The sequence below is a fragment of the Helobdella robusta genome (assembly GCF_000326865.2).
Source record: "Helobdella robusta unplaced genomic scaffold HELROscaffold_87, whole genome shotgun sequence".
Lineage (NCBI taxonomy): Eukaryota > Metazoa > Annelida > Clitellata > Rhynchobdellida > Glossiphoniidae > Helobdella > Helobdella robusta.
Window position 1 is genome coordinate 375,092 of NW_008705498.1, and position 18,100 is coordinate 393,191.

The 18,100-nt window shown below is 34.4% G+C and overlaps 2 protein-coding genes across 2 annotated transcripts in view; both read right to left on the reverse strand.

Annotated features, from left to right (window-relative positions):
- The window catches only part of HELRODRAFT_182513 (hypothetical protein), a gene marked incomplete at both ends in the record, with an annotated part of 6,740 nt that extends 4,702 nt beyond the window's left edge, over positions 1-2,038 (reverse strand). Inside the window, 2 exons of the mRNA XM_009032761.1 lie at positions 1,703-1,802; positions 1,974-2,038. Coding sequence (XP_009031009.1) covers positions 1,703-1,802; positions 1,974-2,038 — 165 coding nt within the window. The remainder of the gene's footprint in view (positions 1-1,702; positions 1,803-1,973) is intronic.
- Positions 2,039-10,310: 8,272 nt separating this feature from the next.
- On the reverse strand, positions 10,311-16,010 carry HELRODRAFT_182515 (hypothetical protein; the record flags this gene model as incomplete). Its single annotated transcript, XM_009032762.1, has 4 exons — positions 10,311-13,539; positions 13,782-13,850; positions 15,567-15,644; positions 15,910-16,010. 4 exons carry the CDS (start codon positions 16,008-16,010, stop codon positions 10,311-10,313), a joined length of 3,477 nt encoding a protein of 1,158 aa, XP_009031010.1.
- Positions 16,011-18,100: the final 2,090 nt, after the last annotated feature.

The window sequence follows — 18,100 nt, forward strand, 5'->3', positions numbered from 1 at the left end:
GTCCGATTCCAGACATCACTGTAGAGGAGCTTACAGAAGCTCTGAAAGCTATGAAGGAGGGAAAGGCAGCAGGGCCCTCTGGACTCACAAATGACATTATCAAAGCATCTGGTACTGCAAGTATCCAAACGTTACTAAAACTTTGCCGTGAAGTGTGTAGAAATTGCTCAATGCCGACTGAATGGAACTATAGCATGACAGTCCCGCTATACAAAGGCTATACATTGAACTGTTCATCATATCGGGGTATACGTCTGTTAGAACATTTCCTGAAAATTGTCGAGAAAACCTTTGAGAGAAGATTAACGTCGTGCATCACAATCGGAAATTATCAATTTGGTTTCCTAGCGGGAAAATCAACAATTGATGCAATTCACATCCTTTAGTAACTGCAAGAAAAGTACCCCTCAAAGCATCAACAACTATCACACATTTTTGTAGACCTTGAAAAAGCATTTGATCGAGTTCCCCGTGAAACAATCAGGTGGAGTCTACGTTGACAACTCATTCCAGAATATCCTGTTCGACTTGTGATATAAATGTATACAAATACTAAGACTCTCGCCAGCACAACGGTTGGAAACACAGATGCATTTGACATCGGCGTTGCAGTTCACCAAGGCTCGATTCTCAGTCCACTGTTATTTATAACTGTGATGGATGAAATCACAAAGCCGATACGCACTGGTGACATTTGGAATCTAATATATGCTGATGATATCGTTTTAACAGCCACGTTTGAGCAGAATGCAGCACAGATGTTTGAAGATTGGAACACCAGACTCGCCGATCATGGATTCAAAGTCAACATCAGCAAAACCAAAGCAATGAACACTGGTGAACCCATCCAATCCACAGCTACTGGACAATGGCCCTGTTCAGTTTGTAAAGCTGGTGTAGGTAATTCAATCAAGTGTCAGCAGTGTAACCAATGGTGTCACAGACGTTGTTCAAAAATAATTGGTACTTTATCTAAAGTGTCCTACTTTGTTTGTCCTGCTTGCATCAATCTTCAACAACAAATTCGAAATAGCAATGTTTTTGAAGCCATTAAGGTAGAGAGAGTCACATCGTTTCAATATCTAGGGGATGTTCTAGATTGTACTGGAAAAGCTGAAGCTGCCGTTCGAGCACGCATACGTGCAGCCTGTAATAAATGGCATTTCCTTGCCTCTATATTGATGCTGCGTGACATCCCACTACCACTACGATCAAGACTTTATAAATCTGTAATACGTCAGGTCTTGTTATACGGTGCAGATGGCTAAAGAAAACCAAACTGGAACAACAACTTTAAGGAACCGACATAAAAATGCTCCGACGGTTGCAACGAATTAGTCTGAAGGACCACATCAAATATACCGAAATCCTGCGTCGTGCTGGTTTAGATGATATAAAGGACGAATGTCGGCAACACCGTCTGCGGTGGTTTGGTCATGTCAAACGAAGTGGAAACAGTGCCATAACTTATCTTGCAGATGTTGAAGTACCTGGCACACGTCCCAAAGGCCGTCCAAAGAAGTCCTGGTCGCAAACAATCGAGCAAGACATGAGAGCTCTAAATTTAAATGAAATGGATACAACTGATCGTCTAATTTGACGCAAACAGTTGATGGCAAGAAAAACAACGTCCTACCACGGGAAACTGGGTCTCCGGACGCTAAACGAAGATTGATTGATTGATAGTACTAAAATAACTTACTTGAGTGGAAAGCTGCCTATTTAATGTCTTGTTGAGAGTAGATGTGCCTCGTTGCTGTGAAATCTTCTCCAAAAGTCTTGAATCATTTCTAAGGCGACTTCTGTTTGGCTTTAGAAATAAATCAAATAGATTACATAGTTATTTACCTAAAAATCTCTTTTGGATCAGAAAAGTTTCATTAAAAATGATAATCAAGTGGTAGTAGTTATTTTTTAAAAAAAAGAATGATAACCAAATAATTGATGTGGGATGGTCGAGTTGGTTTGCTGACATGCACATGCAAAGGTGTTGTGTCAGTAAGATGAATGTGCACTGGTGAAACTGACCTATAGCCATTTTGTAAAGTAACTGTTGGCTTCTGTAATGCAAACCAACAAATTCATAAAATTCAAACTTGATGCAAATGATTAAATGTCAACAAAATTAAAATATCACCTCTTCCATTTTTTAAATTAAATCCTGATGAACATAAATTTAAATTTTTTGTGAAAATCTTTTAAAGAAATGTCTTTTTTTAAATTATTCCGACACTAAAATATAATTTTTTATAATTAAAATTAAAAGTAATGCAAATTTTTTTAAATTTTATATTGGAAAAAAAGACTAAAAAATAATCAATAATTGACAACAAAATTATGTTACAATTTTATTTTCATTACTTAATTTGCACAAAGTTTTTAGAGCTGAATAAATAAATTGTTTATGTCTTAATAAGATTTCAAAACTAACTTAGATAATTATTGTAATGTATTCTGCCATATTAATACTAATTCTTTTTACACTTACTGTGATAATTAAAATAAAATTTAATTTAAAACAAAACAAGGTCTGACAATAAAATAGTAAAAAATGTATAAAACGTAAAAACAAGATGGTCAAATCAAACCAAACGAATTAAATAAAAATACGCTAAAAAAGATTGGATTTTAATTTTAAGGCTTCCTAGTTTTTACATGCAGTCAGTCAGTACATGACATACACTACAGAATTACATTACATTTCGATTAATCATTAATAATTAATTAATTAATTACAGATGCAACAGTGCACATGCAGGCTGATTTGTTTGTCTGTTGCGTGCAATTTGCTAAGTAATTTAAAACAAATAATAAAAAAAAAACAATAACATAAAATCTTAAGAACTAATAAAAAAATAATATTTTAAATTTTCGTTAACAAATCGCTACATCGCGAAATTGACACTTAGTGAATGCTCGTCGGATCTTTTTAGCAACAGTTGCTAATGAACGCTGACAAAGAACCATTAACAAAGAAAAAGTACCATTTTAAAGTTATGGAAATTACATTGGCAAAAATTTTAAAATGTATGTACTAGAATAATGCATTTGATAAATAAACTTTAATATCTACACTAAATAATAATTTTCATAAAATTATCTTTAGGAATTGAGATATAGCACCTAGATCGTTTACCTGGAAGAGTTGAGGCGTCGTGGCATCATTATAAATTATATTCAAAATTTTATTTTACACCCTTCATAGCATTTTATTTTTCTTACTCCACATTTTTTTACAATCACCAAATCGAAAACAGTTTATGACAATGAAATTGTGATTGTGGTTTTACGTGATCTTTTGATATTACATGGCGAAGCGATAAAAAATCGATTATGTGAATTTATTATACTTAGATACAGTGGCGTAACGAGGGGGGGGGCAGAGGGGGACAGTTGTCCCCGGGCGCAGGGCTGGGGGGGGCACAATATCAGTGACCAAAATATCAGTGACCAAAAAGGTTTTTTATTATTATTTTGCTTTACCTAGCAATTTCTGTGTCTGTCCTTTAAAACAGGTCAGTCACAGTGCAGTTAAAAGCTTGTATAGATTATGCTCTATAGTCTATAGTATAGTATCTTTGTGGTATAGCTGCATTGGGTTAGTCAGTATAGCTTCCTACAAATACCTGCTATTACCAGTGATAGGCATAGTTTAATTAGTTGCAACTAATAGTTAACTACTTTTTTTTAGTTTCCTTCCTAGTTTAACTAAAAAAAAATAGTTTAGTTAAAACGATAGTTTAACTAAAATATTTTAGTTGCTAAATAAATAGTTTAACTAAAATATTTTAGATAAATATCTTTTATCCATGTCTTGACTTATGGTTTTTGAATATAATTTTAATTTGTAAAAAGTTAAGCTTTCCATATTTTTAAAGCAAAGTACATTCAATGTTTTTGGTTTTTACCAATGTTTCGGACTGTTTGATGTCTTGTTTCCTCTCTGTGTTGAAGGTTGACGCTGATGGTTGGTTAGTTGTTTAATCTTTAAAATTTGTTGCTGTTTTGTATTTTAATAAATACATTTATGTAATTGTCTATATTCAATTAAGTTGGTTTTAAACACTAAATAATTTATTTGGCCTAAATTTTATGATGACAAGTTATGTTAGTTAATGATTTTATTTTTAGCGCATTTTTGAGATGCAGCTTAATACTTCACTTTGAAAAGACATGTTTTGAATAGTTTGTTATGTTAGTATTAATGCCACTTTAGATTATGTCTGTAAAAAAGTAAATCTAAAATAGTTGCAAAATAGTTGGAAAAAGTTTAACTACTTTTTTTTAGTTTAGTTAACTACTTTTTGAAAAAAGTTTATAACTATTAGTTTAACTACTTATTTTTAGTTGAAAAATAGTTATAGTTTAATTAAAAATATTTAGTTAGTTGCCCATCACTGCCCATCCCCTCCATATAAACGCCACTGGGCATTCACAGTAAACTGCTCAGGGATAAAATTAAGAAACTTGTATTAAAATTTACTAGAAAATTTAATTATTGTTAATTATATAAATAACTATTTATTAATATTGTCTATCCTATATAAAAGTTTTTTTTAATCCCAGTTATGTTTGGAAAAAGGCCTGGTGGAGCTCAGCGAAGAAAAAGAAAGGCAAATGAAACAAGAGAAGCTAGTAAGTCCAGCAAACTCCTGGATTGTTTTTTGAAGAAGGCAAAGTCAACACCAGAAGAAAGCCAACAGCCTCAGGATACTGATGTTGATGAATTCAATGATCAACCAAGTGTATAGCAGAATCAGCAAAACATAGAGAACAGTAGCAGTTTATCAACTTCATCTAACTCTGAAGTAGAAGAAAATGATATCATTTCTCATAGACCAAATCCAATTCCAGCTGTGCTTATGTTTGGGGATGTTGGCTATTTGGATTTCGACCAAACGTCACAATTGCCTATAATTTCTCAACAGCTCTGCACAGAAATGGTATCTCGAGGCTCTAATGTATTTCAAAATAATAATGGTCCATTTGCTAAGAAAGACGGCCGTTCTATGACGAAGCCATGGTTCAAGCGGAGACTTGCCAATGGAAAGGGAGATGAGGTGAATCGGGTCTGGCTAGTTTATTCACCATTGAATGAAGCAGTGTATTGTTTTTGCTGCTTGTTATTTCCCTCATCGAGTGCAAATAATAAATCATCTTTTGAATTATCTAATGGATTCAGCAAGTGGAGGAAGCCAGAGAAATTAGCGGCTCACGAGAACAATCCTTTCCACCGGAAATCATTTAATGCATGGAAAGATGCAGAGCGCAGATTGATTCAAGGGAAAACAATCGATGCATCTCTTGAAGCTGAAATTCAGTCAGAGGTTGCACGATGGCGAGATGTTTTGAAGCGAATACTAAATTGTATAAAATTCTTGGCCACTCAAAACTTGGCATTGCGTGGGCATATTGAGAAACTTGATGCCACAGGAGACAAAAATGTAGGAAACTTTTTGTCTGTTCTTCAACTTCTAGCTCAGCATGACCCAATTTTGCAGTCACACTTTGACCATGCTAGAAAGAATCCAGGATCTGTTACATATTTATCTCCAGAAATTCAGAATGAGTTCATCAGCATTCTTGCTTCGAATGTGAGAAATCAATTGCTGATTAACATCAGAAAAAATAAATACGACGGGATTTTGTTTGATTCAACTCCTGACTTGGCACACAGGGAGCAAATGTCTGAAGTTATCAGGTATGTTGACATAAATTTTGATAAGAGGGAGGTTGTAATAAAAGAGTCATTTCTTGGCTACATCGAAATTCATGGAAAAGATGCAGCCTCGATTGAAGATGTTATCGTAAAAAGATTGGAATCTGACAACATCCCGTTACAAAATTGTAGATCTCAATGCTATGACAATGCAGCTGTTATGTCGGGGCATTTATCTGGAGTTCAGCAAAGAATTTGCACAAAAAATAACAAGGCATTGTTTGTGAATTGAGACAATCACAGCTTAAACTTGTCAGGGGTGCATGCTGCAAGTCAAGATCCAATTGTAGTTACTTTTTTGGCACCATTGAAAAAATTTATCTATTCTTTTCAAGATCAACCCATCGATGGGAAAAACTTAAAGAAGCAGTGACCATCACAGTCAAACGTGAATCAGAAACACGATGGAGTGCTAGAGCAGAATGTGTTAAAGCAATTCATGATGGACTTGATAACATAGTCAGTCTACTGGAAAAAATGTCTGAAGATACAACTGAAACACAAGAAACTAGAGGCGATGCTGTAATTCTGCTACGAAGTATTCTTAGTTTCAACTTCTTAGTTTTCCTTCCTTTCTGGCATGACATACTCAAAAAAATCGACCGTGTTCAGAAAAGACTTCAAGATCCAACAATGAATTTCCATGAAGCGTCTTTGGATATTGAATCTCTGCACATGGATATTACAAGAATTCGTGAAGACATATGCAATGATGCAGTGCTAAAAGCAAAGGAAAAATGTGAGCTATGGGGTGTGGCTGTAGAAAGTAGAATCAGGCGACGGAGAAGGATGCCTGGAGAACTTGCCCGAGATGCAGGACTTTCGGCAGAAGAAGAAATTGTTCGTATCATGAAGAGTATTTTAGATCGACTCGAACAGGAGATGACAACAAGGTTTACTCGTCTCAAAGATCTGAACTTCAAATTCGGATTCTTACTTGATGTAGACAAACTTTTGAATGACAAAGATCTTAACAGTCTCCGTCAGCATTGTATTGACTTTGGAAATTTTTATGACTCGGATGTTGAAAGAATTGAGTTATTAAATGAAATATGTGACTGCAGAATGCTCCTTGAGACCCGCCAGGATACTGCACCAAAGACTCCTACAGAACTCTTGTCATTCATTATTAGTTACGGAGAAGATGTTTTTCCAAATTTGCCTGTTGCTCTACAAATCCTTCTTACTATAGCTGTCTCGATTGCCTGCTGTGAGCGATCCTTCAGTAAATTAAAAATAATTCTTTCCTATCTTTGAGCATCCATGGGACAAGATAGACTCAGCGATCTGGCCCTAATAAGTGTGGAAAGGGAAGTTCTTGAACAGATTGATTTTGATGATATAATTAACCAGTTTGCTGCAGTAAAAGCAAGAAAAATAAATTTTCTTTAAAATTCTGCTCATTTCCTAACCACAATTTCTAGACAATACTTAGCTGTTGTTTTGTTTTTAAATTTAATAATTTTTATTTCACACTTCTGACTCAGCGGACAATAAAAATACAGAATTATAAAAACTACTTGAAAGAATCTAATTATATACATCAATCATAATCATTTTTTTAATCATAATCATTTTTTTTGCCAAATAAATGATTAAATGATAATAATTAATATTTTGTATTACAATATAATAGTTAAGAACTGAGAAAGAATAATACAATTATGGTGTAAGGTGCAATATGCATATAGAAACATGAATACACTGAAATGCATTGTATATAGGCGTCACGGAGTGTAGCCTACTTCAAATACTGAGTACGACAGTTATATTTTATATAGTTTGACAGATTTTATGTAGGGGGCGCAAATTTTTTGTTTTGTCCCCGGGCGCAGAAGACCCTAGCTACGCCACTGCTTAGATAAAAGGATTAACTTTTAAAACCTCTTCAAATTGTAATAAAAGTTCTTTATAATGTTATTTTCGACATGATGGCCTAGTGGTTGAGGTGATCTGGTCCTGTCTCGCGTGCATGCAAATGAATATGACAAAATGATCCTCGTCTGTCAGCTATCACATGCTTCGTGTATGATGCGTTGTTTAGCATGTATTTCATATACGATGTTTGCGCGCTTTGTTGATTCCTCTGAACCCAGGAAGAGTGTAATCGATCTTTGACCTTTACCTTGTTTTAGTTCTGCAGAGTCTTTCTCACATCATAATAATCCAATACATCAAAATAACAAATACTTTTTTCCAAATTTTTTTATATCGTACTGCATAGTGAACTGATTGTAACAAAAATTGAAGCTTTGCACGAATATTTTCTAAGAACAAATTTATTAAAAAATGTCAAATGTAATCAATCATGCAAAATATATTGGGTCAGTTTTTATACGAATATAAATTATCTCTATCGAAATAGAAAACTGCGTAAGTGTTTGTGGTCCTAATATAGTGGCACTTTCGAAATTTACAAATCTTCATTGAATAAAGAAATCATATTTTTATGTACGTCAGCAAACTTTAAAAAATTATTCCTCTCGGTCTTGTCGTAATTTAGTCAATTACAAAATGCAAGATAGCAAACGACTGAATAATTAGAAGAGACGAGAATAACCACCGTCAGGATAAGACGAAACCAAATAGTCCCAACTAACAAAATGAACAAACTGTTCGCAATGTCGCAAGATAAAATAACCGCCACCAAATTTTTATTGTATGTGTGTGTATCTGAAATTGTCTATAATAATGCGTTTATACTATACACATATAAATATATATGTGTGTGTATGTGTGTACGTGCGTGTGGTTTTGTGTGCGAATTAATAAATGCACAGAAATTTATTAAAAGATTTCGCTGAGCAAAAATATTCTTCCTCGTTTTGACGCTTCATTTTTTTTAATGTGACGGGAAATAAAAGGATTCTTTTTCAGATTAAAAAAAGTGCACACTTGAGAGCAAGCATGGATGGCACTTGAATGAATCTAAAGAACATGTTAGCAACTCAACTGCGTCAAACCTATCGTAATTTAAGAACCGAGATACTAAATTAATGTCATTTTATTTGTAAAAGACTGAGCAAAAAGTTGGTTACGATTGAAAATTCATGAATACGGAGAGCACGACAATCGATTTATATAGAAATTCAGTGGCCAACTAGAACGGGAGGCCAAATGATCAAATACAAGTTGAAAATATTAATGTTACAGTGAAACAATGATACAGTAGAAAATGAAGGAAAGGAAGCTTTGTGACATTTTTGTAAAGAAAAGCTTTTATGAAAAGAGAAATTGTTGAAGTAAGAAGAAAATAAAAGATTATTAACTTTTTTAAACGAAATTTAATAAGCCAATAAAAAATTATTAACTTTTTTAAACGAAATTTAATAAGCCAATATTCGCCCTACCACTAATAAAATTTCCAGTTGCGTCCCTGATATCCCCTTCAAAATGGCGACATTTTAAAATAAGAATAATTAAAAATAATTATTAGTTTGCCTTTGATGAGTTCAATTTTGTTTGATTTGTTGGTTTTAAATGACACATTTTCTTTTTATTCAGAATTAGATGGCAATTTTAGGGACACAAAAGTTGCCTTTTATTGCTTTGTGAAGCCCTTGTTTTCAAACCGCAATTTTGAAAATGAAAACTTCAAAAAGGTTCATATTAATGATAAGAATAATAGAGAAACAGAGATTCAAATTGAAGATAAAAAAGTAGGTGGAATTTTATGCATGACGAGGGTAATAAGAAATAAGCTTGCGTTGCATTTCTTGCAAAACTCATTCGAAGGGAAGGAGGAAATGACAAGGAGATTGAAACAAGTACGAGGGTCGTGTTGGTAACATTTTAACGTTATTTAATAATTAATCGTTTTAGATATTAATAAATAATTATTAAAACATTTTTATAAATGAATAAAATAGATCAATCGAAAATATCTTCCCATCAGAGTAAAAGGGCACAAATAAACAATCAGCGAAATTACAAATTTTTCAAAGCGATGTCGAAAAATATTAAAAAATCAATACCAAATAAATTACTGAAATTTATGAACTTGATTTTTTCAGTTTGACTTAAAACGAAAAAAGATTAGATAGGAAAATATTGTCTAGCTGTAAAAAATAATGACCAAGCAGCATTTTTAAGGTACATGAGATGATCATCTGACTGTATGTTGATGACGACATTCGGATATTAAATGTTTCCTCATCAACAATGAAAATAAAAATTTATTAAATGCTGATAAAAAACAAGTGCTACAAAAATTAAAGTGCCACTCAAAAGAAACTTCCGTAAGCATTGAAGCATTCGTTTGAAAATAAAATTTTGAAGTTATTGCTTTCTATTATTTTTAAGTGTTTGCTTATTTTGCTACAAATTTTCATTATTTCTTAACTTCCAGTACAAATTAATTTAAATTGACGGTGAGAGGGTGCATAAATATAATATACATAATAAATAATTAAGTATAAATACATATTATATATATATATATTATATATATATATTATATATATATATATATATATATATAATAAGAGCGCTGTGGAGGCAGCATAGCTATCAAGCGTTTATAGTGCAGTAATGTGAAATCGATAAATTCAGGGAGGTTCATGAATAATGCCTGAACGAACTCCCTATCAGTTCACCAAAACCTGAATACATGTCTATAAAACATCTCAGTCATGTACTGTTTGATAAGATCATAAACAGAGCTTTTAAATTCGCGAATGATGATGTAATCGTTGATGTAGCGTTCTTCCTGGAAACATTCAAATACGATGATGACGAAGATGCTGAAGAGTATTAATGAGAGCAGAACGGATGCCACCGTCAAACAAACTCCTTTTCCAAGGTAGTGCATTGTTCCTTTACTGTTATTTGCTCTGTTTGCAACTGCCACTTCTCCAACATGTTGTTCAATGCTTGTGTCCGCAATGTGTGCATCTGCATGTTCACCGAAAGTTGTCGATTCGCATCCTTCCTGCTCTGCATGCGACGAATCATTTTCATGAAGTAGTGCAAATGTAGATTCCAATAACTGCGAGTCTGACAAAATGGGAGGAGGCTCCTGCAGCTGCTGTCCCGGGGATGGTCGGTTTGATGGGAAGTGCGAGTTTTGTAATGGTTGTCCATGCATCGAGGAAATTGTAGGTGAAGCTGCAGCTGGTGATGATAATGATGACGATACGGGAAGAAGTAATGAGGTTAAAAACTGGTCTATTTTTGGGAAAACCAAGTCAGTTTCATTTGATGCATTATCGTTGACTTTCGGACCAGCGTTAACAGTCGCACCATCAACAGGCACATCACTGGCAACATTTGGGATGGCACCAACAAAACCACCACAAGTAAGTTTGTTGTCACTTTCGTCTGGGTAGTTCTGCTCGTGAAGGTCAGTTGCGGCATCAACGTCATCAGGAACGTACTCGCTGCACACTCCGACGTTCGCCAAGTGATGCACGTCGGGATAGATGCAGTTGTTGATGATCACCCCGACCCCTCCGCTGTTCTCTCCTCCTTCCCCGCACCATTCAAACTGATTGTTGATGAAGGATATGGGTATCGGGTAGGCAGATGTTACGGTAGGATCAACCTTACCTCCCCCACCAACACTACTGTGGTGTTCAACCGCCTCCGCTTCTTTGCCATCTCTACTCAGCTGGTTGTGGTAATGATTGTTGAGGGTGGGACTGCTCAACTTGTTCGTCGTTGAGTTCGACGAAGTTACAACATATTCACTCCATATTTGTTTTGTAATATCTATGCTGTCTGAAGATACTGAATAGCAACTTAATGGTTTTTTAATTTCATTGTCTATGGTATTTCTAATTTCTTGAATTCTGTCTTTATTTTCCTGCAATAGTTTACGGATCTCTTTGATTCGTTCATAATTTTCAGCGGAAGGATTATCGAAAGATGGCGATGAAGAGTACGATGGTGAAAAGTACGATGATGAAGAGTACGATGATGAAGAGTACGATGATGAAAAGTACGATGATGAAGAGTACGATGATGAAGAGTACGATGGTGAAGAGTACGATGGTGAAGAGTACGATGATGAAGAGTACAATGATGTTTGGTACGGGTGTGCATGTTGGGTTTCTTCAGTGGATGGTAAGTGCGAGTGTTGAATGTTATCGTCAGGAGTTGTTGGTGCTGCCAACCCTTTCCATGATAATGACGATATTGGTGATGGAGGTGAAAGCGAAGAAACGTGTTGGTTGTAAGATGCTGGTGATGATAGTGATGTTGTTAATGTTACGACATGTTGTGTTTTTGAAGTAGATAGAGGTTTTAGTAAATTTTGAGTCACAGAGAGCGTTGATGAGGACGATTCTATGGACGCTATTGAAGGATGTATCTGCGATGCTGTTGCTGGAATCACGATGTTGGCTTTGGAAAATGAATCAACAATGTCGATAGGGTTGATCGGTGTTATATCGCCATCATCACTGACAATTATTTTACTCTGGTTCTCAGCACCACTCTGACCAGCTTGCTCTGCCCCATCACGTGCATCTCTCTCGTCACCATGCTTACCTTCAACTGCTTTGTTCAGCGACGACACAAACGACAACAGGTTCAGCAAACTTCTCCTTATTCCAGATTTAGATTCTGGTTTTTCCAGCTTCTCGCTTGAACCTTCCAATTGTTTAACGCATGCGTCCTCACCATCACCTTCATTATCATTAACTGTTTCTGATCCGCTGCTGGTATAGCCGGTGTCATAACTGTTATCTGTGTACTTCATTCTTTTTTCACCTTCTTCGACTATCCATCCATCCAACGACCTAGTTCCTCTTGATTCGGTGACCCAGCTTTCTTCAATTCTGCCGTGGTTTAACGGAGTTTCGCGAAATGAAGTGACGGTAGTTGCTGCTGAAAAGTATGTTGTTGGTTGTGAAGATAAAAATGATGATGACGATAATGAGACAAATGGTTGATGATTTTTTGCGAAAGAATCAATTTTCTGTGATGGTGTTGCAATGTTTACGAACGTTGTGGTCAGGGTTATTATTGGAGGATCTGACAGAGTAAACGACGCAGAGGCTGTCGACGAAGTCGTGCAAGGTGTTGGAGCGTTCTGAGGTGCAGTTGCAGGTAGAGAGGAAGGCAAGCTGTCGATGACGTAACCTGGATGAACTGATATCGAATGAGACTGCTTGGGAGGTGGCGCGATTGATGAGCATGGGTTTGCAGCTGCTGTTGATGTGTTGTTCTCAAGGAATTCGCTAGTTTTATTATATTGAGAATTTGTGCGTAAGTTCATTACAGTTTCATCATATTCGACAAAGTTTGGATTCAAAATCATTTTGTTATCAAGTTTTTCGCCGTTCAAAAACAACGTTTCAATTTTTTTATTGATTTCTAAAATTTCATTTTTATTCATTTTTCCGTTTGAATTGAAGGTGTTCAAAATTTCGTCATCGTCACTATCACTTTCATCATCATCGTCATCACTTATGTTAATAATCTCACACGTGTTGATGACCTCATGACCATCAGTACTTCTATAAGGAGCGTTGAAATCGCATTCAACGTCACCAGCTATCAAGAGTGGAACGTGGTCGTCGTCGTTCTGTTGATGTTTGTAGTTCTGCAGAGGTTTCAGCGATGGTTGCTGGTTGTTCCACTTGCCGTCAGCGGTCACCAACGCAGAATCACTCGTACATTTTTTCGGTTGTTGTTGGACACTGGTGACGACTGATGAGGCGACTGTTGTGCCAGTCGAAAGAGATGCCGCCGATGAATCACCTTCACGTTCATATTTGTCGCCGTTCTTGCTGCTGCTGTTGATGGACTTCCAGCTGAATGGAAGCGTAGTCGATCGTGCAGCGCTTGCACTGCCTGGCCTCGATCTCGAGGAGTACCTACATAATTGTTATTTTTTGGTGAACGTTTTTGACTGCTTTATTTTTTAACCTAAAATATTAACTCAGACGTGATAACAAATGTAGACAAAATTATATTTTTCATACTTATTAAAAAAAATTTACGTTAGAATGCTCTTTGTAAGTTTGAAAAAAATTATTCTCTCAAAAATTGAGCGTCAGGCTATTTTTATAAAAAAAATTTTTAAATGTAATAAAATTTGAATAAAAATTAATCCAACCGGGTGAATTTAGGTTGAGGTCTGTCGATGCTTGCAGATGATTTGTACACTTCAGACAAGCAGTGACCACTAAAATTAAAAATAATCAAGTAAAATGAGTTGTTTATTAGGAATTGGTGTTAACTGCTCCGTGCGTGAATAAAATAAATCATGTTTCACGTTATTTCATTAAACATAAAAGATAAAAATAATAAAGATCAAAAATAGTTTGTTTTTTTAAGTTAAAAGTAAATAAAATAATTTGTTTATCACTCCACCGGCGTTAACCAAAATGACAAGTAAAATTGAAAAGACTGAAAAGAAAAAGTCGCTTCACTCGTCCAGCCTTTAAACGTTTTAATGCTCGCAAGGTAAATATATTTTTAAAATTTATTTAAAAATACTTTTTTGTCGGAAAAAATAAAACATGCATATTCTTTCAGAAAAAAACAAAAATTTTTTAAATTGGAAACATACTTTCTGTGCCAAACGTTTTGTCCCGAAACACCTCGTTTGGTCTCGAAACACCAGCTCAATCATCAAATGATTGAGCTGGGTGGTGGACGGACGGAGCACAGAGTAGTTACAAAAGAAAACTTAGAAACTGATTAATTTGGTATTCTTACAGATTTATTGAACAAAGTATTTTAGGGTGATTTTGTGTGGAGAACGAACAAAATTTAGCTTGTCATTTTTAAAAAGTTTGAGAATTATATTTACCTTCAGAAACATTCATCCTAACGTGCCCAAATACTGGAAATTTATTTTTCACTCACGGACTTCCATCCATTTCAACCAATGTGACGGAGTCGAATGAAAAATATCCGAATCCGACACTCTGATTTCAACCATCTTCAATCATACATGACAGTAAATATTATATAAACAGCGAAGTCGTCACATCGTGCTGAAGGATCATTGAGCATGGCAAAAACAAGACCAGGGATTCAATTAATTTTTTTGGTAAATTCAACGGTTATAACTCAATTTATTAGAAATAAATTTTATTTGCATAATTCAGCATGTCACAGATTTTTAGTTGAAGAATGCACAACAATTTTTGTTACCATTAAAAATTTTGGCTCCACGATTTAGTTGAAATGGAACATCATTTTAAACTTTTGAACAAGTTTTTTGAAAAATTGATAATGCGCGGCAGCTTAGTTTAATTTAAAATATGAAACGTGACCAGCACGTCATACAGAAACAGCTAATAATGACCATCTGCTTGTTGCTGGCTGCACGACTGATATCATTTTAAAGAGTATAGCACATAGCATATTACCTTCTAATACTATAAAATAATATAAGATAATCTAACCAAGCCTTTGATCGAGGCAAACTCAAACATTTATTCAAAATTTCAAATAAATTGAAAAATTATACACTAATGATAAAATACCAACAAATAGCAACATCGGGGCTGATATAAAATTGTATAATTCAAATTATTTAAACGTTAAAACACAGCTGTCCATGAAATACATTTAATCAATCGTAAACAATCCAGTTTATCAGCATTATTTGGCCAGATAAATTAAATATTTGTTCTTTTATATAGAAATGGCTTATAAAATTTCAATATATTGATCTGATTCATTTGATGGATCGAATAGGATTTTGCTGTAAGCGTTAACAGATTTGAACAACGTATTCCATAAAAAAAATTGTTTTCAACCATCATTTTATAAAATACTTCCACTTAAGAATATATTTAATCATTTTTTAAGGAAGCGTGAAAACTTTAATAACTGTAATAGTGAAAACACATTGGATGATTATAACAGACAACTAGGCCAAACAGACCTGTATCTAAATTTAGAACCCCGACCAAACAGCCCACCACTTGAAACAACTTTTGGAGCCTCCTCTGAAGATTTCAACCTGCCATTTTTAAATTTAAACAAACAACTATTAACATTTTATTTTTAAACCATCATCATCGTCGTTTAAACTGTTTAAGGGTATTAGCTCTTAGATGTCCTGCTACGATTCGCGACTTTTCCAAAACTGCAACGCCACCACAGATATGCATAATCCTAAATTTAAATCACTTCAAAATATTTTGGAATTCATTAACAGTTAAACCACCATAAAATATATAATATTCCTTCATTTCAAATTGACGTTAATGCTTGCAATAACAAACAGGCGGAGAGAACATGCCAAAGGAAGAGTGATAAAACATTCAAGTGCTTCATTTTTAAGATCATATCTGCAGTCAGAGGAGGTCACCTCGCCACTTGCCATTGAACAGGACAACAATAAACAACGTCATATATAACACTTCTATTTTTTCAGCTAACTCAACGCAAAATTTTTTAAAAATATTTTATTTATTTATTAATCCATTTGAAGATGCAAAAAAAAACTACTTGTTGTTAAGTGAAATAAAAAAATTTAAACTAATAAAAAAATAACAATAAGTACATCATAATACGTTGGTAACTAAAACTATATTTTACATTTATTAACATTTTGCAATGTGGTTTAATGGTTTAAAGCGCCTAATCCTGCCTTGCAGAGACCGGATTCGCTTGCAAAGAAATCCCAGCCTACCCTCATCCGCAAAACGTGTATGATGAATTAAGTTACCAGCATTTTCGTACACTGTTTGCCCATGAAACCTCTGAAAAGATGCAATAAAAGAAAATAGAAGAACAAGATATTTGCAAACATAAGCATTAAATTTTATGTTTTTCAGATAACTAAAATGAAATGTACAATACTTATTTTAAAACGAACGTGTAAAAAAACTTGTGTGCCACAGAATTCTTCCACAACTGTTTACACGAAGGCGCCGACAAACATTTGTACCCAACAGCTGGACGGTGTATGTTAGACTGTTCAAAATTTTGAAAAGATTTCTACAATCAAGTTTGCTTTTACATACTCTACTGATCTTAGAAATGAAATATTTGATCAATAACAATAATAATCATTACAGCAAGTCAATACGTTTTTAAAACAAGCAAGTTGATGTATTTATTCAAACTTTTGAAACCAATGAAAATAAAGGAAAGTTAGATAAGATAATAAAGATAATTTTAAGGTAAAATAGAGTAGAATATTTTTTAACTAAAAACGTTCAAGACAATGTTTGAGCTTTGGAGGGCAACTAATGCTAAAGTTGGGTAACGAATTGGCAACAGTCACGTGCCAAGCGAAAACAAATAAACATAAAAATTTTAAATGGCGTCATTAGGAACTGCTTGTTGTATGTAAGCAAAACATGGGTAGAGTAGATACATGAAGAAGCAGAGCTTTAAAAATAAAGAAGCTAAAATAGAAATTTCTTTTTGATTAACTATAAGTTGAGAGTCTGCTTTGCTATGGCGTCGTTTGTTTGGACAGGCATTTTCTGAGAGGGATTGGTATTATGGAGGACCAGGGCAACAGGGGCTTCTAAAGAAAGGGGAGGAGGCAACTGCCTTCACTTTTAACATGTCGTTATCATCATCTTGTATTACAAAAATCACATGTCAACTGCATACAAAATAGATGAAGCTATTCTTAAACATATCATCAATAAAAATGTCACACCAACCAACCCAAATATTAAAGTTAAACTCCGAATTTATTACAACAATAAAAAGACGTCTCACCTAATACTGAAAAACAACTGTAGTCCTAGAGATAACTCTGTGTTAAGGCGTAATCACGTAATATATGAATTTAATTACCCCTTTGACGGCTGTGCACGTCAACATGACTCATATATCGGGATTACTACTACCTCACTGACTAGAAGGCTTACGATGCATAAACAGAGTGGTGCTATCAAATCTCATTTGGACTCAACACACTCAATCACTATTAGCCGTGAAATCCTCGACAGCAACATCAAAGTAATATGCCAGAACACCAAATACACGCATCTTAAAATTGCAGAAGCAGTCCTAATTGATATCAATAAACCCAAAAATAAATATACAACAAAAAATGACAACCTCACTTCCAACCCGGCGCTTAACCAACAACGAAAACAAAGAAGTAATAAAAACTAGCATTGTAAATAGTGACAAAGAAGAATATGATGCTATCGATGAAGAAAATGAGACCAAAGAAGATGACCAGCCAATAAAGAAACCTGACACCTAATTTCCATCTAAGTTCATTTTGACAAATTCAATATTTCCATATATAAACATCAAAAAGCACTGATGATGATTCATTCGGAATCGAAATATGGCCTTATTTGCAGCATGAATTCGGAAAATAAGTTTATTTTGAATTTTAATAAACTAAACGTTCACTAAAAAACTTTAGTGAGAAAAATTGAAAAAACGAACTACAAACATATTAACGCCAAACATTCGGTAGAATTTATAAAATATTGT